This window comes from Panthera pardus, unplaced genomic scaffold (genome assembly GCF_024362965.1).
Source record: "Panthera pardus isolate Hobbes unplaced genomic scaffold, ASM2436296v1 HiC_scaffold_13, whole genome shotgun sequence".
In the NCBI taxonomy this organism is placed as follows: Eukaryota; Metazoa; Chordata; class Mammalia; order Carnivora; family Felidae; genus Panthera; species Panthera pardus.
The window spans coordinates 46,703,960-46,730,285 of record NW_026526688.1 but is presented as its reverse complement, the minus strand read 5'-3'; the positions used below and the strand labels follow the sequence as shown (position 1 = coordinate 46,730,285).

General features: G+C 42.8%; 1 protein-coding gene across 12 annotated transcripts in view; it reads left to right on the top strand.

The window, feature by feature from the left end:
* Positions 1-26,326, top strand: part of UNC5D (unc-5 netrin receptor D) — a 574,975-nt gene that overhangs the window by 466,409 nt on the left and 82,240 nt on the right. For 5 of the 12 annotated variants that reach the window (XM_019440815.2, XM_019440816.2, XM_019440814.2 and 2 more), the window contains 4 exons: positions 5,870-5,902; positions 21,052-21,066; positions 21,830-22,015; positions 25,645-26,022. In XM_019440815.2, coding sequence (XP_019296360.1) covers positions 5,870-5,902; positions 21,052-21,066; positions 21,830-22,015; positions 25,645-26,022 — 612 coding nt within the window. The remainder of the gene's footprint in view (positions 1-5,869; positions 5,903-21,051; positions 21,067-21,829; positions 22,016-25,644; positions 26,023-26,326) is intronic. The other 7 variants (XM_019440819.2, XM_019440813.2, XM_019440817.2 and 4 more) reach the window with 4 other exon arrangements.

Genomic DNA, 26,326 nt, shown 5'->3' with positions numbered 1-26,326 from the left:
TTTTTTTCTTTCTGTGATTCTCTGGTTGCTGTGCCACTTATTCATAAGCTAATCATTTAAATATGATTTATATGTTAGAGACCCATAACTGACACTGATTAAAAAGTATGAAATAAATCAAATGAACAGTTCTGAAGTAATACATTTGAAAACAAAATCCACATTGTATATAGTTTTAAGGAACCCCTAGCACAATGAGCTCTATGAATTCATGACCCTGAGATCAAGTCTCATGCTCTACTGACTAAGCCAGCCAAGCACCTCGTCCCCGACATTGTATTGTAGTGACTATAAGTAAGATAAACTATCCAGAGAGGTGAGACATTCCTGTGAGCCAAGTCAGGACCAAAAAGTTCATGAAGGAGACAGAAACTTGTATATGCCTTGGAAACAGGATATCTTTATACAGGAGGGAGAAGGGCATCCCATGGAAGGCAATATGGTGGGCAACAGCACTGAGGTGAGCCTGAAGAATTCAGGGATCAATCAGACTAGAGCTTGGATTTGTGTTGAGGTGCTATAGAAACTAAGTCATTTTTGAGATGATGGGACCAGTTCCTAGAAGACTGGAAAGGCAGGCAGAGCAGTTGGCTATGACTTGCAGGCAATGTGGAATCATCATAGACCCTCCTGTGTGCCGATGCTAGAGAATGATTTCAATGAATAAAAGAATAGAGAATGGGCAAGAAAGAAGACTGACTATTCTACCGACTTCAGAATCCGTTCTTAAATACTTTAAGATTACAAAGAATATGGAGAGTCAAAACAATCAACACATATCTTTTTTCTTGGGCAGGGGAGGATGACGAAAAGGATTTCAAAGCATAGGACCTATGAAGGAAATAATAATAAAAATGGTCTTTGGAGATGAAAAAATGGGACGTGACTGGTTTAGTGAAATTAAAGAATGGTAATAATCACTAACTATAGTGACATATGTAAATTACTGCCTTGGAGGAGAGTTGCTGTCTGGGCTCACTGTCCTGGTGGGTATTTAGTCATACTGAGTGGGCTCTGTGCCTGAATTAAAAAAAAAAAAAAAAAAAAAAAAAAAAATTGGGACATAGACTCTGGTATCAAACATACCTGTGTAGTCTTTAAAAGGCATAGGAGCGGATTTCAGATAATCACCCACAGGTTTTGAGGAACAGTCTCTTGCCCAGTCTGTGAGTTGGAGTTGAAACCATCTGTCCTCATGTCCAATGTCTCCTCAGGCCTGCTCTCTTTACAACCCTAGGGTATGGGCTAGGCTATAGGTAGCTGGCCACACTTGTTTCCTAGCAGAGAAAGGATAAGGGTGGGTGTGGGTGGGAAGGGAGGGGTACAGCTATAAATAGCTTCTAAGAACAATGGATACCATGGAAATGCTTTGGGAGCATCTCCTATAACAAAGGAAGCAAGAGAAGTAGAGATGAGAAAGAAATGAATCATTTCCAAAAATGAAAATCTAGATTGTCCTTTTTCACTTTTTCTTGTATATAAATATGTATACTTCTATAAACACACACACACAGCACAAAGGCAGATTGCAAAACAATATATAAAAGACTACTCCATGTCTTTATAGTAAAAGTGATCAATTAGTATTGATCTTCCATAGTTTCCTGCAAATATATATGTATATACATATGCATGCATAAATCTTAAGGGGGAAAAAGCCTGCACTTTGTATATATAACTTAATATTAATGATAGTTATCTCTTGGTTTGGAATTATGGGTTGGGTTTTTTGTGTGTGTGTGTATACACACACACACACACACACACACATTTATTTATTTATTTGGATACACTGTATAGTGACTGTGTAAATATTAAAAAGGATTTTTAAAGAAAACATGACAATTTAAGATATACTTCTGCATTTTTCACTTGCAAATACACACAATCATTATAAGACTGAATTATAATGACATCAATTTCCATTTACCCAGAAGGTACCTCTCGGTGCATAAGTTAGACCCTAGGCGAATTAGTGATTCTCCCAAACTACAACTCAGCTGCCACTCGCTCAAAATTATATTTCTCTGCCTGCAAGATACAGAAGGGATGCTTCTGGGTCCATGTGTATACTACAGCTACCCCAGAGCTTCTCAGGGAGGCAATGACTAACTGAAGTTGGGTACATACAGCCCCAGATTTGTGGTCAGGAAGTGGTGTGCACTTGGTAATCACAAAAACACAGATCCCAGTTAGTCATAAGGTCTTGGACTGGGGCCCAGGTATGGGTATTTGTTTAAAAAGCTCCCCAGGTGATTCTAATGTGGAGCCAACATCAAGAACCATGGCCCTAATGGATTAATTTACTAAGGGGTTATTTGAATATGGCCTTCGAGAGAGGTAAAACAAAAGCAGAGAGGATGCAGTTGACCAGGGCCAAGGGGATGCATGGCCCTAGGCCTTGTGAAAATATGATTTTGCAGACAGAATAAAAGAACATGGAGTGTGGGGTGGGCAGTTCTTTCAAAAGATAGTGAATGGTGAATGGGTAGCCCTCTCCCTCAAGTTCACAGTAGAATAATCTCTGATCAGATATTTCAAACTGGGGAAAATGTTTAATGATAGCAACTTGTTGTCAGGATACTGGTATCTCACAAAATCCGGCAGAACCCAATTTTGATGCTGATGCCAGGGTACTGAAGTTCTCTTGGCACCAGAGGCTTCCAGACTTTTCCATTAGAGAATACACAGTGACCCACTAGACCTCAGCATAACAAATCCCACAGTAGAGCAGTGGCCCTTTGAATCATTTTACTCTGCTTTGGGAACTCATTCCACATGGATTTCTGTGGAACTTCTTCGGTTGTTTTCTGTAGATTTATAGTGGGCCAAAGCTAGGGACCCCGCAGGGATCAATCTTCTGGTCATTGCCTTTCTTTTTTCCTACCAGGAAACTGATGGGTTTCATAAAGCAGAGACTAGGACTTGAACACAAGTTTCTTAACTCCCTTCAAGTACTCCTGAAATTCACTACTATTTCTGATTTGGAGATATGACTTGCCTCCCTGTACTGGCATAAAGGGTCATGTTTTTACTCTGAACCAGTGATAATGTTGATTTTATTCATAGTGTGTTGAAATTATATTATTTATTGATATGGATCATGTGCTAACCCTAAGCTATTGGCTTTGTATTTATCATGTTTAATCTCAGTAGCAATGTTCAAGGATGGTATTATTCCCATCGTACTGTGGCGAACACTGTGGTCACACAGAGGGAATGAAGACCATTCAGGATTGAAATCCTGTTCTAATGCTGAGTGTCTGCACTAATTCCACTGTGCCATTGCCAATAACGACACCAGACCTGAGTCACAGGGGGAAATGCCCCACCTCTCCTGCCTTATGAGCCCTTGTGGCCTGAGTGTTTCTCATTACCCTAGTTAGCCCTGGCTTTTCTCTTTTCTTTGATACTTTTAGATGGAGCAAGCTGGGGAAGAGCAGAGAGAGAGAGAGAGGGAGAGAGAGAGAATCCCAAGTAGGCGCCACACTGTGAGCACAAAGCCCCATGCAGGGCTCGAACTCATGAACTATGAGATCATGACCTGAGCTGAAACCAGGAGTTGGAGGCTTAACTGACTGAGCCACCCAGGTGCCCAGCCCTGGCTTTTTAGCCCCATTCGCTCTTTGTTCCTTTAGAGCTGTACCTGGAAGAACTCTCACTCCCGTTTTTTTAATAGCCTGGCTGTTATTTAATTTATTTTCTGAGAAGTGGTTCTGTATCTCACCTGTTTTTAATGGAGTTTCATTTCGCTACCCAGCATAATCTTTGTTCCTGTGGTTTAGAAGGAAGAAAATGCTGTTAAACTCAGCCAGAGTCCTAAACAGATGTTCTGCATGTCCCTGTGTGTTGTGTTAGCAATGCATCACTTCCAGACGTCTCGGCCTGGCCTGCCGGCGTCCTGCGCCCATGCCAAATGCTTTCGGATAGCCTGCAATAAGCAAAACCCGAAGTCAGGTTAAAACCACCAAAGTCACTGGATTCTACTCCTTGAGTGCATTAGCATCTGGACTTGGGGAGGTGCCAACCTGCTCTCAGAAAAAGTAGCAGCACTGAATCTGTGCAGAGAGGGGGGTGCAGGTGTTGTCTGTTTTAAGACACCTGACTGTAAAAATCTGAATGCAATCATGCCCACTTGAGCAAATAATTATCTTTTATGAAGATTTTTCATTTAAAGAGAGATTTGCCAGAAATCATCCTTCGCCAGTTAACTTTCTCCTTATAATGAGAAAAAAACAAAAATGGCGGTCCATTTGCAAGAGTGTGACCTACAACTTTGAGAAGCTACTTCCATAACAAATCAGACAGCAGGACACACAAGGGCTGGGTTCAGTAAAGCACACCACAAAGGTTTTCTGTCAAAATTGGTATTAAGTGCATGAGTGGGTTAGGGGGACACATATCTGGTAGAGGATTCAGAATATAGCTGGGTCTGTCTGCTTGGGAGGGGCTATGGTTCAGTCAGAGAGTATTTATGAAGTTCTCCAGTATATACCAGGCTGTATTTGATTCCGTGAAAAACATAATCCACATTGACAGTGTTCCACCCCCCACCCCCACTTGGCTCACCTTCAGGCCGGTGGAGGTAAGGGACCCTGCAAGGTGACCTCTCAGGGTCCCCCTACCATAGTGTGATTCTGTGAATGATGAGCAGCAGCCTCGAAGCTTGTCATCTGATCATGTTCCATCTAAGTCGGAAGAGGGGGACTGATTAAAGGGAGGTCACCCCATGCAAATCTTCTAGAATCTTGCATTGGTGACCAAAGCACAGTCTTCTCAGGTTTCTGTGTCATGGTGGCATTGTGTTGGCCTGGGACAGCCAGGAAATGGGGACTGGGAAGTAGAAAGACTATAGTCGAAGGCAAAGTTAGCCACAGGCACCAAGTCCCAGAGTGATTTACAAGGTTATGCAGTGATGGCAGACAGGGCAGGAGAGAGTGGCTGGAGGGCAGTGGGGAGAAAGGATAAAAAGATCTCACCTGAGGGGCACCTGGGTGCCTCAGTCGGTTGAGCGTCTGGCTTTGGCTCAGGTCATGATCTCACGGTTTGTGAGTTCGAGCCCCGCATCAGGCTCTATGCTGAGCCTGGAACCTGTTTCAGATTCTGTGTCTCCCTTTCTCTCTGCTCCTCCCCTGCTCGTGCTCTGTCTCTTTCTCTCTCTCTCAAAAATAAATAAACATTAAAAAAAATTAAAAAAAAAAAATCTCACCTGAGCCTGAAATGTTTTTTCTCTGTCCACTTCCTGTGCTTGCTGCTGTGATTACAGAATGACACTGTAATGAAGAGAGATCGTACAAATAGTAACATAACAGAGCAAGGAAGCAAAAAAGCGATTTATTAAAAGCCTCCAACAAGCTCATAATATTGCACCCATACTCCACAAGAATGGACAAATGGCGTGGTTCGGACCTTTTTATCCAGGCTATGATAACTGCTAAGCCAATGTAGGATCCCTTTAAATGTGTATTCACCAGCTCACTTTTCAATCATCACATACAGTGAAATAGCATCCCTTCCTTACCTGAGCAGTCTTCTGGCTGTAGAGAAACAAGGGGACATGTTGCCAGCTCAGTGCTCTCATCATGCTGATAAGAATCTAGCAAATGCAACAGAGAGAAACTCTAGTAAGCCTGAGGAGAAATTTAAAAAAAAAAAGAGAGAGAATGAAGCAATCACCCTAGAAAAATATTGCAAAGGAGAAAAATAAGAAATTAGAAAGGAAAGGAAAAATACGGACAACATAATCCATATTGTCTGCAAAAAACAGAGAAAATGTTTCTTGTATAGAGGTGGACGTAAAGTGATATAGGAAATCTATCTGCTCCATGTAAATTTATTAAATGAAACTCTCTTTTTCTCTTTCTTTTAGATAAAAAACCTCTTCATGAAATAAAACCCCAAAGTAAGTTATTTTTCCTCTTGTGAATATAATTTATTCTCATATTTGCTGCCTTACTGTTGTATTTGTTTAGGAGCCAAAGAGAATGGGAGGTTGTAGGAAAAGACCCAGGGTTTTCAGGGCACCTCCTCCTTGGGTTTGGGTCACAGATCAGAGGTTGAAATTGAAAGGACATATACACACCCCTCCCTCAGAGTAGGAGTAAATCTCCCGTGATGCTGCCTGCCTCAAAGTCCATTTCTCTGCAAATGCCGTCTAGGATTCTTATTGCTGAGCAGATTGGTAGCATTAAAGTTAATAAATATTTGTCCGTACAAGCTTTCATGAGAGCAGCCTTGGGCAAGATCCGAGACTGACTCCAAGCCTCTGCACCTAGGAGGAGACGGGGGCGCCTAACACACAACCGAGAAATCCATGGCAATTTGGTAGATTAGAAACCAGGATTGCACAGTGAAATCAGCAGAAACTGAAAATGTTGGTGGCCGTGTCAGTTTGAGCTCCCCACACGCAGGCTTGGTTCCTGGGAAGGCCCGCCTTTGCATTATCTCTATCATACACATCCAGTAGATTTGGGCATAACAGCACAGTGAGAATGGTTAGCATCTCGGCATTTGACCCTAAGGTTTTCAGTCATGGCTGAACTTTAGAGCCACCCGGAGGCCTTTTAAAAACCCCAGTTATCAGGCTGTACCCCCAGACCAATGGAATCAGAATTGGGGTGGGTTAGAATCCCTATATTTTTGTTTAGGATTTTAAAACTTTAATGCATAGTTCAATATGTAGGATTTTTTTCTTTTTCTTTTTCCTTGAAGTATATATGATTATGTTCGTTTGGGGGTATACAACATAGAATTCAACTTTTACGTACATTAGGAAATGATCACCATGATTAAGTCTAGTTACCGTCTATCACCATACATAGTTATGACAATATTATTGATGATATTCTTTATGCTGTACTTTATATCCTGTGACTTATTTATTTTATAACGGGCAGTTTGTGCCTCTTAATCCACTTCACCTATTTTGCCCATTCCCCACCCCTCTGACAACCACCAGCTTGTTCTCTGTATTTATAAGTCTGTTTCCGTTTTATCTGTTCATTTGTTTTGTTTTTTTAGATTCCATGTATAAGGGTAGGAATGCTTATTTTTAAAAGATCCTCAGACTCCAATGTGCAGGTTGGGTTGAGAGTAACTATCTTAGAAAAATGTTTCTCAGAAAGCAGATCAGCAACCGTGTGCATCGGAATCTTGGGGTTTGGTGGGAGCTTGTTAAATACACCCCATCTCGGGGCGCCTGGGTGGCTCAGTCGGTTAAGCGTCCGACTTCGCTCATGATCTCACGGTCCGTGAGTTCGAGCCCCGCGTCGGGCTCTGTGCTGACAGCTCAGAGCCTGGAGCCTGCTTCAGATTCTGTGTCTCCCTCTCTGTCTGACCCTCCCCTGTTCATGCTCTGTCTCTCTCTGTCTCAAAAATAAATAAACATTAAAAAAAAAATAGAAAAAAAAATAAATACACCCCATCTCAGAATAGGACAAATGAATTCGAATCCTCGGCATACGGGGTGGGAGGGGGGAGGGGGTGGCGGGGCAGGGATGTGCCTGAGAATCTACATTTTCATATGTTCCCCAAATGATTCTGAAGCTCTCAGAAGTATGTACAGCATCCTAGGGAAACCTCCAGATAGAAGGGCCTCAGCAACACAGCTCTTAGCAATAGAAGAGTTACTGAGCTGCCCAGTTGGTTTATAAATAAGCTTGTAGAAGGTGTCCTGGCCGGTTATCTCCCATTTTCGTATAAAATGAATGGCTTTTGATCTTTTAAATCCTAGGGTATTATAATTCAGATAGCTTGGGAGAGCTAATAGCTTTTATTAGCTAACTTCTTGGAAGGAAAAGGATTCCTTCTTGTAAGGTTAGATGGAAATAGGAGCTTTGGGACAGGGGTCAGGAGACATGAAGAAAGATCCAGGAAAGCCATTGTTCATACTTTGTTACATTGCTTCAGGCAGGCTTGAGATACAACAGTGCCATTACCCGCAGAGTCTGAGAACTTTGCAGAACACCCAAAAACAAATATCCTTTTTTTTTTCCCCTGAGGTCCACTGCCCATAAAGTCATTATTGGTACTTAGCTAGTGGTCCGCTGACCTCCTGCATGCCTGATTTTGAATTCAGAGAGGTTGGAGGTGGGGAAACCTGGTTGTAGATGTATGTGTACGAGTGTATGTTGAGGGAGGGAGGAAGCAATCGGGTCGGTGAATATTTGGTGTGTGCCTCTGTCCAGATCTCAGGGTGAGAGCTGGAGTAAATAGACTCCCAGCTGCCTCCTGGTGACATAGCCAAGCCACCCACTGATCCTCACGTATGGCACCAGCAAGATCATGAGTATCCATGTGGTGGCCACCGTGAGAGTTACTTAGAAATGTGTTTTTTAAAAATTAATTTCATGCTTAGTTTGTGAGTCCTGTGCCATTCTAATTTGGTTACATCTGTACTTCCAGCCATAAACCCCACACTAGCTATTTCTAGCCCTCAGGGACTCCTGAATTAGTTTTTGCTTGGGGTTCTCGCTCATGAACACCATGCTTAATTGCTGGATACTGCCACGGAATCGCTTAAACTGTTTTAATTTGTGATTTCCTAAAAATAAAACCTGAACAGAATCAATGTGATTGCAAAAGGCTCCCAGAGGAGTCCAGCCGGGGTTGTGTAAAATGCATGGTTAGGAGTGCGTTATACAAATTCAGGCTGTGGTTGTTCAGTGAAAGAGGGGCTTAGTTTAAGACTACATGAATCATCACTGATGCAAAATCAAAGTCAATTATGAAGATAATTGAGAAACAACCTGTTCCTGTATATAGCTGTGCACATGATTCTCCACAAGGCCTGGTGGATAGAAAACATCACCCAGAGCCTTGCACGCAGTCCTCCGTGAACGGGTGGGCCAAGGAGCGAGCTTTGAGTTGCAGGAAGGTGTAAGGAGAAAGTGAAGTCTTAGGATATCTGCTGGCAAGTCATAATGACAAACTGGGGGAAATATGTGCGCCGCATAGCTCATGAAAGCACTTATTGTAAATGAGATAATTTAATCAATTATGTTTCCTAATGTACTAAACCGAATGTTTCATTTTCTGCTTCTGCACATCTTAAATTATCTTCAGGTGCTTTATGAGATTTAATCATAGTTAATAGAAACTTCATTACCATCAAATGTGCTTTCAATAAATGTTGTGTAACAATGTCAGGAGGTGCAGTAAAATATAGTAGGTTCTGAATGGCAAACACGCACCCCCAGAGTCAGACTGAAAAACGGTTGCGTTCAGACAATGGGGCTCCTTGGAGGCTTGGGGCCGCGGCTTTCCGAGAGGCAGTGGCTTCCTGAGGAGTGACTCATCCAGCACATTCACCTTAGGGCTGAAAAGGATTTCTCTGTCCCCTAAAGAAGTAACCCAGGACCACACACACAGCCTTCTCTTCATCTCCTTCCCGTATAGTTGTTTTGCACCGGGTACCGATGCACGCACGCTAAGCACAAATCCAGCAAACACTTGCAGAGTCAGCCATTTCCAGGACGGCTCCAGATGAGTGTCTCCCAATTACTTGAATCTTAACTGTTTCAGAATTGAATTTCTCCTTCTCCGCCCCTGTCCTTAATCCTGTCCTGCTTCCCATCTTCTCTAGTTCGCTCAGTACCTCACCATCTCTTCACTTTGTCCACGTGCGAAACTTGGGCGCCCTCCGAGAGCCCTCTTTTTCCTTTCTCCTACTCGTTACTCATTATGTCCTTACAGTCTGTTATCCCATCCAAACGGAGTTCATGTTCATCACCGACTCTCCGTTTTCACACTGCCCCTCTCTGTCCCTCCATTCACTCAACAGCTGTTGACGGAGCGCTTACCATGCTGTAGGAAGCAGTTGTAGAGAAGCGGCCCTGAGAGGGACAGGTACAGATTCTGCTTCCCCAGAGCATACAGTTTGAGTAGAGATGGATGGATGTAGGCAAACCAGAAAACATATAGTGCTAATGGTCAGTGTTGTGAAGAGAAATAAAGCAGGGTGAGACACTCCAGCGGGGCTGAAGGGAACGTTGCTTTTTTGGTAGAAGGTGTTCAGAGCAGATCTCTGTATTAAAATTGCATTTAAGAAGAGACCTCGGGGGGCACCTGGGTGGCTGGGTCGGTTGAGCATCTGACTCTTGGTTTCAGCTCAGGCCATGATCTCACCGTTTGTGAGATCAAACCCCACGTCCGGCTTCTCCCTGACAGCCGGAGCCTTCTTGGGATTCTCACTCCCCCTCTCTCTCTCTGCCCCTCCCCTGCTCGTGCTCGCTCTCTCTTAAAATAAATAAATAAACTTAAAAAAAAAAAAAAAAGAGGAGACCTAGAAAAAAAAAAAACCCAAAAACAGAAAAAACAAACATTCTGAATGTCTGGGGAGAGAGCGTTCCAGACAAAGGGAACACCAGATGAAAAGGCTGTGAGATGTGAACGTAATTGGAATGTCTGAGGAACAGCAGGCAGGACACCTGGAGCAGAGTGGCAGAGGGAAAGGTCCTAAGAGTTAAGACCAGAGAAGTGGGATGAGAGAGGAAACTGCCACACGGATTATAGGCCATTGTCATGACTCTGACCTTTACTCTGAACCCCTCTGAGGATTTTTTGTCATAGTGACATGACTTAGTATTTTCAAGGATAAACTCTACCTGCTGTGTTGAGTATAAATATATAGGGGATCAGAGCGGAAGCAAGACCTGTTACAGTGATGCATTGTAACAGTAATCAGTAAGAGTAATCTAGGCTATTACAATACCTAGGCTCTTCCAGTAGCAAAGTCCAAGATGATTGTGGCTTGGGGTAGACACAGGGCATTAGACATTGTAAAAATGGGTCATCTTGGCATATCTATTGAAGGCAGAAAGGATTTGTTAATGGGTTGGATATTGAGCATGAGAGAAAGAAAGGTATCAGGCATGATTTCCAAAGTTTGGCTTTGCAGCTAGAAAGATGGGGTTGCCATTGCTGATCCAGAGAGAATGTAGTATAGCAAATCTACATGGAGGATCAGGAGTTCAGTGTTCCTGACGCTAACTTTGAGATACCTATTAAACATCTAAATGGAGAGGTTGAGCAGGCAGTGGAATTATAGGAGTCTGGAGGTCAGAGTCCTGGCTGGTGACATAAATCTGGGGCTTGTCAGTGTCCAGATGATATTTAAAGCCGTTAGGTTGAAAAAGATCCCCGGATAATGAGCGTGCATGGAGAAGGGACGATAGCGGACGACTGAGCCCTGAAGGGCATCAACATTTAGATGCAGAGGAGGTCAGAAGTCACTGCAGAGAAGACAGAAAAGTTACAGCCAGCATAGTAAGAGAAAAACTAAAAGAAAATGGTGTCCCAGAAGAAAATTTAAAAAGTTGAGGCCGTCTGCATTCCTAATTAGGATTTCTGCAGTTGCCTCCCTGTTTCTAGTCTTGCCCTACACCAATTTATCTGATCTTTCTAAACACGGATTCTAGCCATACCACCTGCAATATTTAAAGCTCTTCAATTGCTTGGGGGCGCCTGGGTGGCTCAATCGGTTAAGCATCCGACTCTTGAGTTCAGCTTAGGTCATGATCTCACGGTTTGTGAGTTCCAGCCCTTGTAAGGCTCTCCACTGACGGTGCAGAGTCCTGCTTGGGATTTTGTCTCCCTCACTCTCTGCCCCTCTTCTGCTTGCTCTCTCTCAAACTAAATTAAAAAAAATAAACTAAAAAAAAAACCAAACAACTCTTCATTTGCTCACTACTATTTATAAAATAAAGTCCGAGGTACTGACTACGTATATGATCTGGTCTCAACTTTCTTAATCCTATCAGCTTCTCTCAGTTTAATCATTAGGTAAATTCCTGCCTGCCTGCTCTCCAGTTCCTGTCTTCTTCAGTCAAATAAAGCTTCTGAGCCTTCAGAATACCCTCTGCCCATTTTGGCATATAGTGCCTATTACTTATACATTCTGTTACTTCTCCCTGAAAACTCTTTTTCTCCACCGAATCCTTGTTAGACGCATTCTTCCTTCCGATTTCAGCTTGCGTTTTACTTCCTCTGCAAGGCCTTCCCCCCACCAAGGCTGCATTGGTGACTCCTGAAATGTACCCAGGATCAAAGTATTTTCCTAATTCTGTGCTATATTTTCATTGCCCTTGTACTGATCTGGATTCCCTTTCTTATAGACATCATCTCTGCCTGTAGGCAGACACTATAGAGTCTTACTTACTCTTCCACCTGTAGCATTAACCACTGGCCTAGTATTAGATGTTCAAAAACCACTTGAGTTAATGCCTTACATCCTCCTGAAAACTCCTCACCTGGCCTTTTACTGTTCAGGTGAAAATAAAGTCTTTGCTTCTAAATATTTATTTTTACTCATTCATATGCTAGCTGTTTATTATGCAGTTCTATATAAATAGTCTTGTCCCAGTGAAATGTGAGGGAAAAAAATTAATGTTTCTTCTCCACGATTCCAATACAAGTTAGAAGATGATAAATGACTTGAGAAAAGGGGAATAAAGGAAGCAATCTTTAATAAGCCTTTGTTCTGTACCAGATAGGAAGTTAAAGCCTAAAAGGTGTTACTTCCCAGAATCCTGTCCGTCAAAGAATGGCCCAAATGTGTCCTTAAAGTCTAAAAACTAAGTATGCGCTTCTCACCAACACCCATCCCATTCTGCGTCTTTTCCAAAAATACACTGGTTTCATCCACAGTGGAATCATGTGGAATCTACATCCTTTGTGATCTTCACAAAGGTTAGGGAATACCTCAGAAGACGTGTGGCCCACACTACATTTGGACATTCTTCTTTCAGGCTGTGAGGACTTGAATAGTGCCTTGATCCCATCAGACTGTTTGCGACTTTGGGACATACCTTTACATCCTCAACAGACTTCTAGGCTCTTCTAAACTAACGTTAGGCTACTGGCATCAATGCTCATCTTCTAGCAATGCTTTAAACATTTTTTTTTTCCTAATCATTTTGCTTCATCTGATTATTTTCTATTGCATACATAGAGCACTTTTTGCAAACTGCATGACTTACTTTGTCCTTCAGGTCACCCCCTACTGTGAATCAATCCAACCCATCTTTATAGGCAACATTTGTCATTTTCTTACCATCTCCAATGTCCTTATTATCCAGTTTTCATCCTATCATAAGTGTGTGCCTTTTCTTACTACCGTGTTCAATGACATTGTTGACTCTGCCCTTAATGCGACAGGATTTTGTTCATCATGTACCTCAGAACTGTGCAGAGACAGGAAAGTAGCTGGTTGACCAATGTGTTCTTCAGCATCAGAATAACCCGGGTCCCTTGTTAAAATGTGAATTCACAGGCTCCGTCTCTCCACCTGTGTGTATTTTCAAAGTTGATAGAGTTTGTGGCTTCAGTTTTTAGGATAGGAAATTAAATAAGGTGAAGTCGTTTTCTCAAAAGCTGGAGTTCAAATCCTATTTTTTTCTTTACTCTAACCATTACCTTAACCCGGTCTTCCTATCTGATGGGAAAAAGCACAGATACTTTGTAGCCAAATGTAGAGTTACCAAACAAAACAGAGGACCCCTAGTTAAATTTGAATTTCAGATAAATAAATTTTTAGCATAAGCATATCTAGATATTGCATGGGAGATACACTAAAATTATTCATTGATCTGAAATTCAAGTTTAACTGTGTCATATCTTTATTTGCTAAATCTGGCAGCTTTGCTTAAAAGGAGAAATGTGCATATCAAGAAACATTTTATAAAATAGGCTCCCTAATTGTCAATCTTGGAAGAATGGTTAAAATTGAAAGAGATATTGGAGGGGAGAGCCTATCAGTAGGAGCAAAACCTCTGAACCAAAAAAAAAAAAAAAAAAAAAAAAAAAAGAAAGAAAGAAAGAAAAACTTGCCTGAAGTACAAGGTCTACTTGAAAAAATGAGTAATCAGACTTGGCCAGAGAGTAGGGTCCATATGGATGAGAAATGGGCAAAAGTTGTTGAAAACTGGGGTGATGTAGAGCATAAAGTGTCTTGAGCCATAAGATAAATCCCTTTTGGAGTGGAATCACTTCATACTAGAGAGTTGTCTAAAGATGTTAGAGTGGCAGTACCAGAACTGTGGTTAAGAAGAGTAATCCAGTGGAAAATGGCTCTGAGTGACCAAAGACTGTGTACTAGGTAAGATGAGACTGTACAATGTGAGCACCAAGTAGGTGTCTCCTATGGAAATGGAGATGCGAGAGGCACTGGAGATGTAATAAGTAAGGCATGTGAGTGGTTTGGGGAAGAATCAATGGGGACAGAATGAAAGATGACTCTCCATTCTCACTCATGATGTCACATTACCTGAAAAAGGGACTTCAAGAGGAGAAAATATTTGAAGAGATAAGAATGACAAATCTGTAAGTCAGATGACCAATTTGAGATGTTAGCACAACATGCACCTGAGGTGGCTTCGTCCACTGAGCAGGAAGGAGATATGGGATTAGGTCTGCGCACAGGAGTTGAGGCAAGACATCTCCAATGGAGAGTGTTAGGCATCAAGGAAATAGCACTGTGAACAATTATCCCATTTTTTTTGGCAAGGAGACAGGAAGAGGGCTAAGAACTGAGCTTTGAAGTCTGTTTATAGAATGTTGAGAGTGAAGGGTAGTTACTAAACAATAAGGAAGAAGGGAGGTAAATCCAGTGTAAGGGACTTTTTTTTTCCTCTCTGGAAAGAGGGTTGGCTTGGCTTGTCTACTGCTAGAGAGTAGTGGAAAGGAATAAGACAAAGAACATTACTATTGATGCAGTAGTTATAAACAACCGTCAAGAAGGAACAGTGATTTGGGGGAAAGGCAGACTTTAAAGGGTAAGAGAATAATCAAAGGACATAGAAATACTGGACTAATTCAATTATCTGCAGCCTGACAACAGGCCAGGCAAATGTAAAAAGAAATGAAGTCAGTCTATAGATTCTGATAGGAAAGACCTACAAAATATTGTATGTAGAAAACAAAACAAAGTATAGTAAAGGAAATATAATATGGAGCCTTTAGGGTTAAAATAAATAAATAAATAAATGAAGGATATTTACTCTTCTTTTTTTTCCCAAAAGGTCTCAAAGATATTGTCAAGAGTGATTACTTCTGAAGAAAGGGTAGTTGGAGAATGTGTTTTCTCCTTGAATACTGTCCCTTTTTATACTTACTAAACATTTCCTCATCTTAAATACGTATTTCATTCTTTTTTTCTAAATGTTTGTTTATTTTTGAGAGAGAGAGAGTGCGAGCCGGGGAGGGGCAGATAGAGAGGGGGACACAGAATCCGAAGCATGCTCCAGGCTCCAAGCTGCCAACACAGAGCCTGACATGGGGCTCAAACTCATGAACCGCAAGATCATGACCTGAGCTGAAATATGATGCTTAACCCACTGAGCCACCCAGGCGCCTTTCTTTATTCTTTTAACAGGGACAGCAGCCAACCGGTTAGGGCAATTATGTATTAAGAAAACATGCATTAAGAAATGTTGAATGTTAAAAACCAATACTTTGAGTTCTTTTAAAGAAAGAGCTAAGGGGGCGCCTGGGTGGCTTGGTCGGTTAAGTGTCCGACTTCGGCTCAGGTCATGATCTCACGGTCCGTGAGTTCAAGCCCTGCGTGGGGCCCTGTGCTGGCAGCTCAGAGCCTGGAGCCTATTTCAGATTCTGTGTCTCCCTCTCTCTCTGCTCCTCCCCTGTTCATGCTCTGTCTCTCTGTCTCAAAAATAAATAAACGTTAAAAAAAAAATTAAAAAAAAGAGCTAAGAACATGGGTGTAGAGAAGACCACATCTTTGAGAAGTTTATTTGAGAGGAAGTTGGGGGAAAGATTTGGGGAGATGTGATTAAGAAGACCAGACTGTGTTTGGAGGCAGAGGGCAAGGCTCAGGTGCAGAGGAAAAGTTTGAAGATGTAAGACCAAAAGGGAATAATGAATGAGGCCAAGTCCCTGTGGAGGCAGGAGGGGACAGGATCATAGCTGACTTGATACAGAAGAGCAGCTCTTCCGGGAACAGAGAAAAAGGAGGAAACACTTGTGAAGGAGCAGAGAAATCCTGAGTGGTAGGAGAGTGAGCTCACATAGGACAGCCTCCCTTTTTTCAGCTAGAAAGAAGGGCAGGTGAGAAGGAGGGCTGCCATTGAACTAGAACAGCGCCTGGCATGTAGTAAGCACTATTCAAAAATTTGCTACTTTTGTCCTTCATTACAACAGTAAATCAACAATCACAGTAACAATAATGAGATTTTGGCAGATTAGAAAAGCTGAGGTGTTGATGGGTTACGGGGTTGTAAGACCCCAAGCACTGCAAATATAATTGGAATTGTTCACCATGTTTGGCCACGGCTGACCATCCAAAAGCTATTTTTTGATGTGGTATTAAAAAAAAAGTTGCTTCTCAATGACAGCAAGTATAAACAGTATCTTCTATTATATCGTATTTCAACATCTAATTAAATATTTTGGCACGTGAGTCTGTGTCCACAACACCGCCTGTGCAAGGGGCCAGGGGCAGGTCCTGAGATGGCTGGGTACTGGCCGTCTATGGGAGTTCAGCACAGCAACAGCTTCTTTAGTCTTCCATTTGTTTTGTCTCTCCTAGGCCTCTGTGTGAATTTTGATTGTGTGGATTCCTTAGCAATTCACTGTCTCTAGTATTTGTCCATTCAAGTTATTGGTTTTTCTCCTGAAGGGGTAGCAATGGCCGTTCTGCAGTATTTAATAGGAGATAGAATATTCTGTGTTAGAAAGGCATTTGCTATGCTCCTTTGTTAATTTTCTGTAGCTATCTAATCCTATAAGATAGATTTCAATGTGATAATATAGTTAATCTCATAACATGAGACTTGAGTTATATTCCCATTAATTAGTGGCAAGAATCAGTCTTTCTGAGGGGAATCATGTGAAGAGAGAAAGGCAAACCATGTAAACAGCCCTTGTATTTAGTCCTTTGGGGACATCAGTTCCTCACAACTAGGTGTGATGACAATTCATAAAGACATTGAACTTATTGATCCCTGTCCCTTGAACTACGAAATTCAAAGGGGCTGTGAAAGGCCATTTAGACCATCTCACCAGCTTTGACCAAAAATAAATAAAATGACTGCAGACTATTGTAAAGTTATGCTGCTTCTATTCTTTTTTTTTTTTTTTTTAGAGGGAGACTTTCTGAAAGGAAGTGTCACAATCTCCCTCAGAACTACAAGCTTTTTTTTTTTTTTTTTTTAACAACCCTCATTGTAGAAAAGGTCATTTTAATATCTAACCAGAGTCCCAATGGCTGTCATAAAAGGCCACATCCTCCTTTTCAGTCCTTGTTAGAGATGGCAAAGAGTTGGTTACTAGCGTCATCGTAAAGGAAGAGTCATTGAGTTCCTACCATAGACCTGCTCTCCTCTTGTGACAACCCTCTCCGCATTAAAGATCACCTCCAGTCACTTTACAGCTCTGCCTTCTCTGGGCCAAGGGAACCCATAAACATTTCCTCTCCGGGGTCCTAATTTCCGCAGAGCTCTATTAATCTGTGCAGACCTGTCTCTGCAGATATCCTACACTCCTTTCCAGCAATGAACGAATTCCTCAGTAGTTCCTGAGTTATTTGGAATACAAGAAATTTCTCCGTCAGCTCTAGCTGGAGATTTTATGCAACAGTTTTTTTGTTTGTTTGTTTGTTTTGTACCTCACGTTGGGTTCTTCCATGCTTACCTAGAGCTTTTGTGACTCTTGGTTCAAGGAAAATAGGGATGAAAACATAGGAAAGACATCAATAACACATTGATCTGTAAAGCTTCGTCTGTGAAACAAAGACCTGTGCCCACAGAAAGCAGAATAGCATTATCAGTCATGGGGTAATCAGTGCTTTTGTTCAAATTAACTTGGAGCAAACAAACCAGCAACACATGTGTGTATGGGAGCCAGCAGACAGGTATAAACATATATGTGTGTTAACATAAAGAGAGTCCTTGCAGCAAGAATTCTGTAATCAACCTCAGACTGTGATTTCTTTAATACTTGTCTTCCCACAGTTGGAGACCAGGCGAGCGATCATAAATAGCTGCAATGGTGTGCAGATTTCTGTGGGAAATTATGGAGATATTACTGCTTTTGAAGTGTTTAAAGCAGTTAGGGAGAATGCATTGGAGCTCAGATAATTAAACAATAAAAAGAATGATCCAAAATGAGTTCTAGGAACCCTAAGTGATCTGGGAGTTTAGAAGATTGTGGTTGGGAGGGTTGGCTGGATTGGCAAGGACAGGGGTTTGGTTTTGTTTTGTTTACTTTTTTTTTTTTAAGTTTGTTTATTTTGAGAGAGAGAGAGAGAGAGCACAAGTGGAGGAGGAACAGAGAAAGAGGGAGAGAGAATCCCAAGCAGGCTCTGCACTGTCATCCAGAGCCTGATGCGGGGCTCGAACTCATGCACCGTGAGATCATGACCTGAGCTGAAATCAAGAGTCAGATGCTTAACCGACTAAGCCACCCAGGCGCCCCTGGACAGGGCTACCTTCTTGAAGGTGGGGGACCTTGAGCTGGCACGCGACCAAGGGTTTATTTTACAATGACCTGTCATACAGGGCTATTCACTAACAGACATCCATCTGGCAGGTAAATTACAGTTGAATTCGGGGTGTGAGGCCATGCTGCAGAGTGGAGCATGAGCATTGAAATGGACACCGAGAAGCCATCAGGGCCTGGGTAGTGCCTGCACCACGCGTTCATGTCCTTAGAATGACTCCCCTGGGAAGGACCAGTGGTGGCTTCTAACGTTTGGACAAGTGATGACTGTGCGCATGCGTGTATGCAGTGACTCTGCAGCAGCTCCCCCTAGGTGCCTGCGTGCTCACGGACAGGCTTACACCCAGCGTCCTCCCTTCTCCCATGAAATTGTGGTGGCAAATATGGAACGAAATCTCAGATTCTTCTGGACCCAGTCCTGAACACACAAGAAAAGTGAATTGATTATGTTTATAAGCACTCAGGTATCCTTACAGGGAAAACCACTCTACTGTCCTGGAGGATGGATTAGAAAAGAGTGAGGCAGAGTGAGGAAAAGAAAGGAAGGAGGTGAAGTAAAAACAGTAGATAGAAGAGCAAAAAAAAACCAAAAAAACAAAAAGAAAGAAGAAAGAAGCACTGTGGCCCAACTTTGGAAGGGCTTGAGCTGTTGGTAAGGATGTCTCTTGAGATGTATACATGTGGCTTCGAGTATTTGTGTCTCCCTGTCAGGATCTCACCACTTGTCTTTTACCACCGTTAGAACCGTTAGACAAGAAACAACTAAGAATATGTTAATTCCTCCGTGCACCCTCATTTCCATTGCATGGTTGGCCCTCAACAAATGTTTGTGGAATAAATGAAATTATTAGATTCTGAAGGTTTTAATTCCCAGGACAGATTGTTCTTGTAAAGTAAACACCACTTTGCTTATCTTCCTGTAGGAGTCGATTGACTTTTGTCTTTTAGATTAGACTGTCCCACCAAATGCCAGGGTGAGCCTTATAAGGACGCCGTGCTCTCCATACAGGTCTCTCCCCTTTCTCTCTCACCCCCCAGCTCCACAGGTCCCATACTCATTTTTTTTTTAATTCTATAATTCAGTATTTCATTCTCTTAAGTCAAATAGATTCTGCAAATATTCCTGGGAAATGCACTGAACCATATCAAACACTTAAATCTCAGTCTGAAGGCCTATGTAGGGTCCTTTCCTAAAGGCGGGGTTTGTGTCTGAGAGAAGGGAGATTCTGCGTGTGTGGGAAGCAGGAGGGTGGAAACCTAGAAAACAAGACAAAAATACAGAGGAACTCACCCAACTGGTTCCCACTACTGTTTGGGCTCAGGATGTTCCCGTCTGGGGATGTCCATTTCCAGAAGTATGGTGCCTGATCATCCCCCTGGCCTCGGCTCCTGCCTATTTTTAGTACCTGGGAAGCGAAAGGGGTCTTTGGCTCTACTTTGCCAACTCAGCAGCTGCACTCAGTATGCCGCCAGGCTGTTTCTCTGTGTGTGCTCGGTTGCTGGGCAGGTGTGTTCTCCCCAGATACACCTTTTAAAATGATAGTGTCATCAGTCAGTAGTGCCCGAGGAACTGGTGGGAAGCAGGGGTGGTGGGGGGGAAGGCTAATTGGTTTCAATCCAAAGGTCTCTCCCTACTCCCGGTACCCTGGCTTGCTGCCTCTGCCGTGTTGTGTCCTCTCTGCTCTGAGTACAGCGACTCCCTTCACGGAACTGAATTGGGTAGAGGGAGGGAGGGAACATCAGTGAGAGCCCAGCTGCCCTTCCCTTTCCCTGTGGGACACAGGCAGACACTGGAACTTTGGGGCCGGTGCTAGTCACCACGCGCATGGTTCTGGGTGGCCAGAGCCGACCACACAGATGCCTCCATCCCTGTCCCTCTCCCGTGGGGACCATCATGACATTGGAACTAAAACCTAAGTCCCAGACTGTTTCTCAACACCTCCTAGGCTGCTGTGGTTATTGAAAATGTCTTACAACCCTCTCACCTTTCAAATAACGTTTCTTGAGGATGGTTTCGCTCCCTTGTGAATTATTTGTGTGTGTTTACTGCCCTATTGCTGAACGAGTTCTGCTTGGTTTCCTTGTTCACTCTTTAATTTGGTGGCGCCTTATTTTACAGTCCACTAACTTTGTTGAAAATAAATTCATTTTACTTGGGTGGTTAGTAGTACTCCTGTGATAAGTACTGTATTAGGCTGCAGTGAATGCATAGTAAGCACCATGCAATTACCAGGTGAATATATGATAGCTCTGTTTTAGCCTCTAAACCTAATACGGGGTGACAGAGCAAGTACCTCTGGACCTATTATGTGTACTCACCCCATAATCTGTAAGGAGATGGATAACCTAGCTGGCACTTGCCACCTTCTCTTTCCACATACTTTGCAAGATTATGCCTCTTGTAGGGTCGCGTGGCCTTGGATCAATCTCATGCCGAACTGCAGTAGCCATGATGAAGGTCTTCAGGAACGAACCACACGCAAAGTACAACTAGCAGACGAGTTGGGAAACAGCTGCAACCTATCTTGGGGGTTGGGAAGACACCCACATTCTCAATTCAAACTAACGCTTTTATTTTTGCTTTGCCTATGCATTCAATAGGATGGAGTAGGAGAGGTATGGGAGAAACAGCATGTGCCCTTTTAGAGACCAGTCCTCTTTCGCAAAAATGTATTAAGTCTAGCATTTAATGGTGCTGGAAAACGTTGACCGTGGACATCGGAGCACCTAGGACCAAAATCTCCATATCTCACAACAGAAATTCTCTCATGATGATTGTAAATACGCTAACCTGATGTTGTCGATGTTCTCTTAAACTGAATGATTTGTGCCAAAGCTAAAATGCCTATTTGTGAGCTCTGGTCTTCTCTCTCTTGACTCCTAGACTGTGTCTGACCTTCTCACCCTAGCCCACTCTCTGTGAATGCATGTGCCCCACGTCATATATAAGCAGAACAGTTCACCCATATTTTGTCATTGTATGTGGATCTCATGTCCTCCCTCAAATAAAAATAAGATGCAAAAAAAAAAAATGCTTTGCAGGTAAATATGACTTTCTAAACCAAGTAAATTAAGGAGTTGTCTGCTTTTACTTGAAAAATATTACATTCTTTGCAAAATTGATTGTCTTTAAGATTTTATTATGTGGTAAGCTGCCCTATTGCAGTCAAGATATTTGACTAGCGTCCCTCTGATTTATACAGGGTATTTTAGAAACATGATTATGTGTGAAAGAGAGTATAACTTATGGCTAGCTGCATATGTCATTTTCTCTGAAAAGTAGCTCCAAAAATCCAATAGCATTTCATTTTGTATCCCAGGGTGGTTCTTCGGCTCTGTGCCCATGCTGGCCATTTAGGATTTCTCTTGTGTCTTTCAGGCATTGAGAATGCCAGCGACATTGCTTTGTACTCGGGCTTGGGCGCTGCCGTGGTGGCCGTTGCAGTCCTGGTCATTGGTGTCACCCTTTATAGACGGAGCCAGAGTGACTATGGCGTGGACGTCATCGACTCTTCTGCATTGACAGGTGGCTTCCAGACCTTCAACTTCAAAACAGTCCGTCAAGGTCAGCGGCGTAGGGCCCCCCAACACCTCGTCCTCAGGACCATAGAGACTATGCTCACACAGGACCCCCAGTGTTCTTCGGCCCTGTGTGAAGGTAGCTCTTGGCACTGGGAGCCGCTAACCTAGTTGTCTTCACACATTAGGAAGCCAGGCTCGGTCGTGTAGTCTGCCCAAGTCCTTGGCTACTATGAGAATGAATGGATCTCAGTTTCCCATTCATTCACAACATATTTAATGAGGCACTTCCATCTTTGATATGTAGTAAACTTAGCACGTTATTTTATCTCAGATTAGCCAACGTTCTGTTTTAACAAGCCTGCTCTGAGGATATTTAGTTAACTAAAATGCTGATTATTCAAGTCTGAAAACCAACCACTTTACTATAACCTCCCATGCATAGGTATTATATACTATGTACTAGGTGGAGTTATTTGGGTTACTTCTATCTTATATAAGTTAAAAGGACTTTAGATAATATACGATAGGTCAGTTAGCCAGTGGGGGAGGGGAGGGATGAAGTTCCCAGCCTTAACGACTCTCACCTGCTGCCCAGGGGAGGCAATCTTTTGTTGGAGGGAGAAGGAAATCTGTCATGTCAAACTATGGCAGTACTCCTTTTCCAAACAGAGCCGTTTAATTCTCTTATGTGAACCAAATCCGTTTCTGATTGCAAGATGGAGATGAGCCATACGTGGTTTCTGGTTTCGGGCTTAGAAAAAAAATGAAGCTGTCTCCCTTCAGAAAGGGTGAAGTGTTCCACCTTGACCCTTACTGTCGATATTGTCACCTTTATTTCTATTTATTGCGCGTAACTAGCGCCAGTAGCCCCGGACAAGAAGTCTCGCTGCATGGCCGTGATTGAGTAGCAGTCGGGTTCTGAAGTGGAACCCAAGCATGTGAGAAACGGGGAAATGTCTGGCAGAGACAAAATGCTTTCCTGCTTGCCACTCACTTCTGGGCACCAAAGTTTCAGGGCTGAGTCTGCTTGGCCTCAGAAAGGGACACATCCCCTTGACTTGTTTCATTAGAAATAAATCTAATGAAGAACGGATTTGTTTTTTTCTTGTTAACCTTTATATTTTGAGGGACAGAGAGAGTGCATGATCAAGGGAGGGGAAGAGAGAGAGGGAGACACAGAATCCAAAGCAGGCTCCAGGCTCTGAGCTGTGGGGCTCGAACTCACGAACCGCGAGGTCATGACCTGAGCCGAAGTCGGACGCTTAACCCGCTGAGTCACCCAGGTGCCCCAAGAACTTATTTTTATACTACATGAGAAACTAGAAATCTTTCCATCAAATAAGAAACCAGTGTCTTAGACAATAACATTGTAAAACAGAAGAACGACAGTAGTATGTGAGACAAAGGCTTTGAAGTCAGGGAGAGTGAATCCAAAATTGCCATATGACCTAGTTAATTATTCTGTCTCAGTTTTTACAGCTTTAAAACGGGGATACTAATATCCACCTCAAAGGGTTCTTGTGAGGATTAAACTACTTGGAATGACAAGGATTAAAAGCCCTTGGTTTATGGAAGGTGCTCAACAAATGTAGCGAGTATCCGTCTAGAAGCTAGTGGTTTCCTCTTACTTTGGCACAGGATGCCAGTGTGTTCCATAGAGCAGCAGGTGAGGGGGTGGTTCCCTCGCCGAAGCATTTGGAGAATGCTGACTTGGGTAAGCTCAAACACATCTCCATCTTGCGGGTCTCCTTAGAGCTTGCATGTATTGTGACTCTCGAAAAGAATATATAGCCTTTCCAAATTTCCTTTACCATTTTGTTTTTATTTTCAACCAAGAATATCTCAAAGCTAGTGATAAAAGCAAAAATCCTTTATTCAAATTCTACTCTATCCTACATTCATTGTGATGATGCACCTCACCTTGATGCTCCGATGATTTGCACCCCGCATTGTTGTAGAGACCTCCCTTTCTGGGCACATAGAGCTGGAACCCCAGGAAGGCAAACAGACTTTTAAACAGAAGGCCATGGAGTTGACCAGGAAGTTTCAAAAGGATTTCCAAAATGAACTGTGGGGTGATCAGGTCGTTGTCCCTGATACGCCGACTCTCTTCAACCATGGACTTTTATCATATGTACATACTTTTATAATCAGGCATTTTCTCCTTAAGTTAGACTTCAGTGTAACTCTAGGCAATATTTTTGCTGCTTGGCTTCCCATAAACTTGGAGGGTCTTTTCCATAAGCTGGGAGGGTCTTTTAAGAGTGGCCAAAAGCTAAACTTCAGAAGGTGAAGGTTTGAGATAAAATAGCCATGAGCCTCAGGGATGCGATTTTTCAGGTCTCAGCGGAAGGGCCTGAGACCTGAATGCTTTTCAGTTGTGACACGGTTCTTACGTCCCCTGCCTTGCCTGGGAAAACCAAAACAAGAACAAGGCTGATGCCTGTAGAATTCAGTGCAGTTCCATTAAAAAGCTCAGCTCCTTGATTGTGCCTGTGTCTTGACACGAGAACCTCCAGCATGGGGGAAAAAAAAAGGCCTCATCAAGGAGCCTTTAGATCTACAAAGTCCTCTCTGACTTTGGATTCTTCGAGCATCAGAACAAGAGGTTGGGAAAGTCAGGGTTATAGATTTCCTACTGGCATTGCTACAAATTATGAAGATGGAAAAACAATACAATATGGCCTGGAATTGCAACATTTTCAAAAATATACTTTAAACATTTTGTCAGGCCCCCAAAGGAAAATTGTTTAATATGGTTTGGGTTTCAATTTGAGAAGTCACATTGACGGACTGATATGGGTGGGAGGTTTGGGACTGAGGGTTATTTCGTTATTCACTAATAAATGGGATTATTTCATCACAAGAAAATATCACAGCATTTCTTTTTAATATTAGGCTGAGAAAAAGATCGGTGAGCCCCAGCCGATGAAAGTCCAATTTCTCATGGTTTTGTAAAGATTTTTTTTTCGTTTGTTTCGAGACAGAAAGGAAGCCCTTCTAAGCTGCTCCCCACATAGAATCGGAGCCTTGCTGTCCCCATGTGGTGCCTCCTTTCCCTCTCAGAGTGACATATACTCAGACATGGAGTGATATGATCCGCATGGTCCCCTGACCCTTTTGTTCTGAGGACACATCATTTCCTCTCCCGGCTCCACAAACTGCCCAGAATTCCACGTGAGACGGGCTGTCACCAACGCCTCTCTGGTTATAAACAGCACTACCTCGTCACCGTGCTGTGTCACCTTTTACCATTTAAAATGAACAGATGTTATTTTTGCTCCAAACTGGATTGCAAAACATTTTTCCCTTTTTTTTTCTTGAAGCTTCTCTCTGCCAGTTAAAATAATCACATAAACAATAATACCGTAGTCAGTTGCCTGACACAGTGCCAGAAATACTTGTTTTGAAAAGATGGCATGCCAGGAACTCTGGAGAATGAGTGATTGTGGTCAGCGGCATTCAGAGAACCCGCTGTGAGAGCCAGAGCTCCCCATTCCAAGTCTCTGGTCACCATTGACTGTCCTGTGAGAGCTGCCGTAGACACTCAGCATAGGCCTGAAGGGCGGCTGGCAAGCTCACAGGCGGTTGTGCAGTTAGTAGAGGCAGAGGCGAGGGGGTAACTGTGACGCCTTTTCGTTTCCGAGTGACAGATCGATTTTCCTTCACCAGGGAACCCCCTGCTTCTGAATTCCTCCATGCAACCAGACCTCACGGTCAGCCGAACATACAGCGGGCCCATCTGCCTACAGGACCCACTGGACAAAGAACTCATGACAGAGTCTTCGCTCTTCAACCCTTTGTCCGACATCAAAGTCAAAGTTCAGAGCTCATTCATGGTTTCCCTGGGAGTGTCTGAAAGAGCTGAGTACCATGGCAAGAATCATTCCGGGACTTTTCCCCATGGAAACAACCGTAGCTTTAGTACAATGCACCCCAGAAATAAAACACCCTACATCCAGAATCTATCATCACTTCCCACAAGGACAGAACTGAGGACCACTGGTGTCTTTGGCCACTTGGGAGGACGCTTAGTCATGCCAAATACAGGTGGGTGGTAAGTGTGCGTTTGTGTCTTTCCGATCTGTTTCAGCATTTTAAATTTGCACAATTATGTCCCATAAGTTCCATTTTTTAAGATGTTTACCATCCTTGTGTCATAGCTACAAATACGGTGATTCCAGAAGTCTACTCGATTTACAGTAACTGACCCAATACATAGTATCAGTGTCCATAGACCTTGCTGTGATGTTACTTTATGACAAGCAATGATAAAGGTTCATTATGGAGTTGCCCTTTTGAATGCAAACTTCAGTTCCAAGGCTATACCATGCCTTGGTACATTAGTACAATG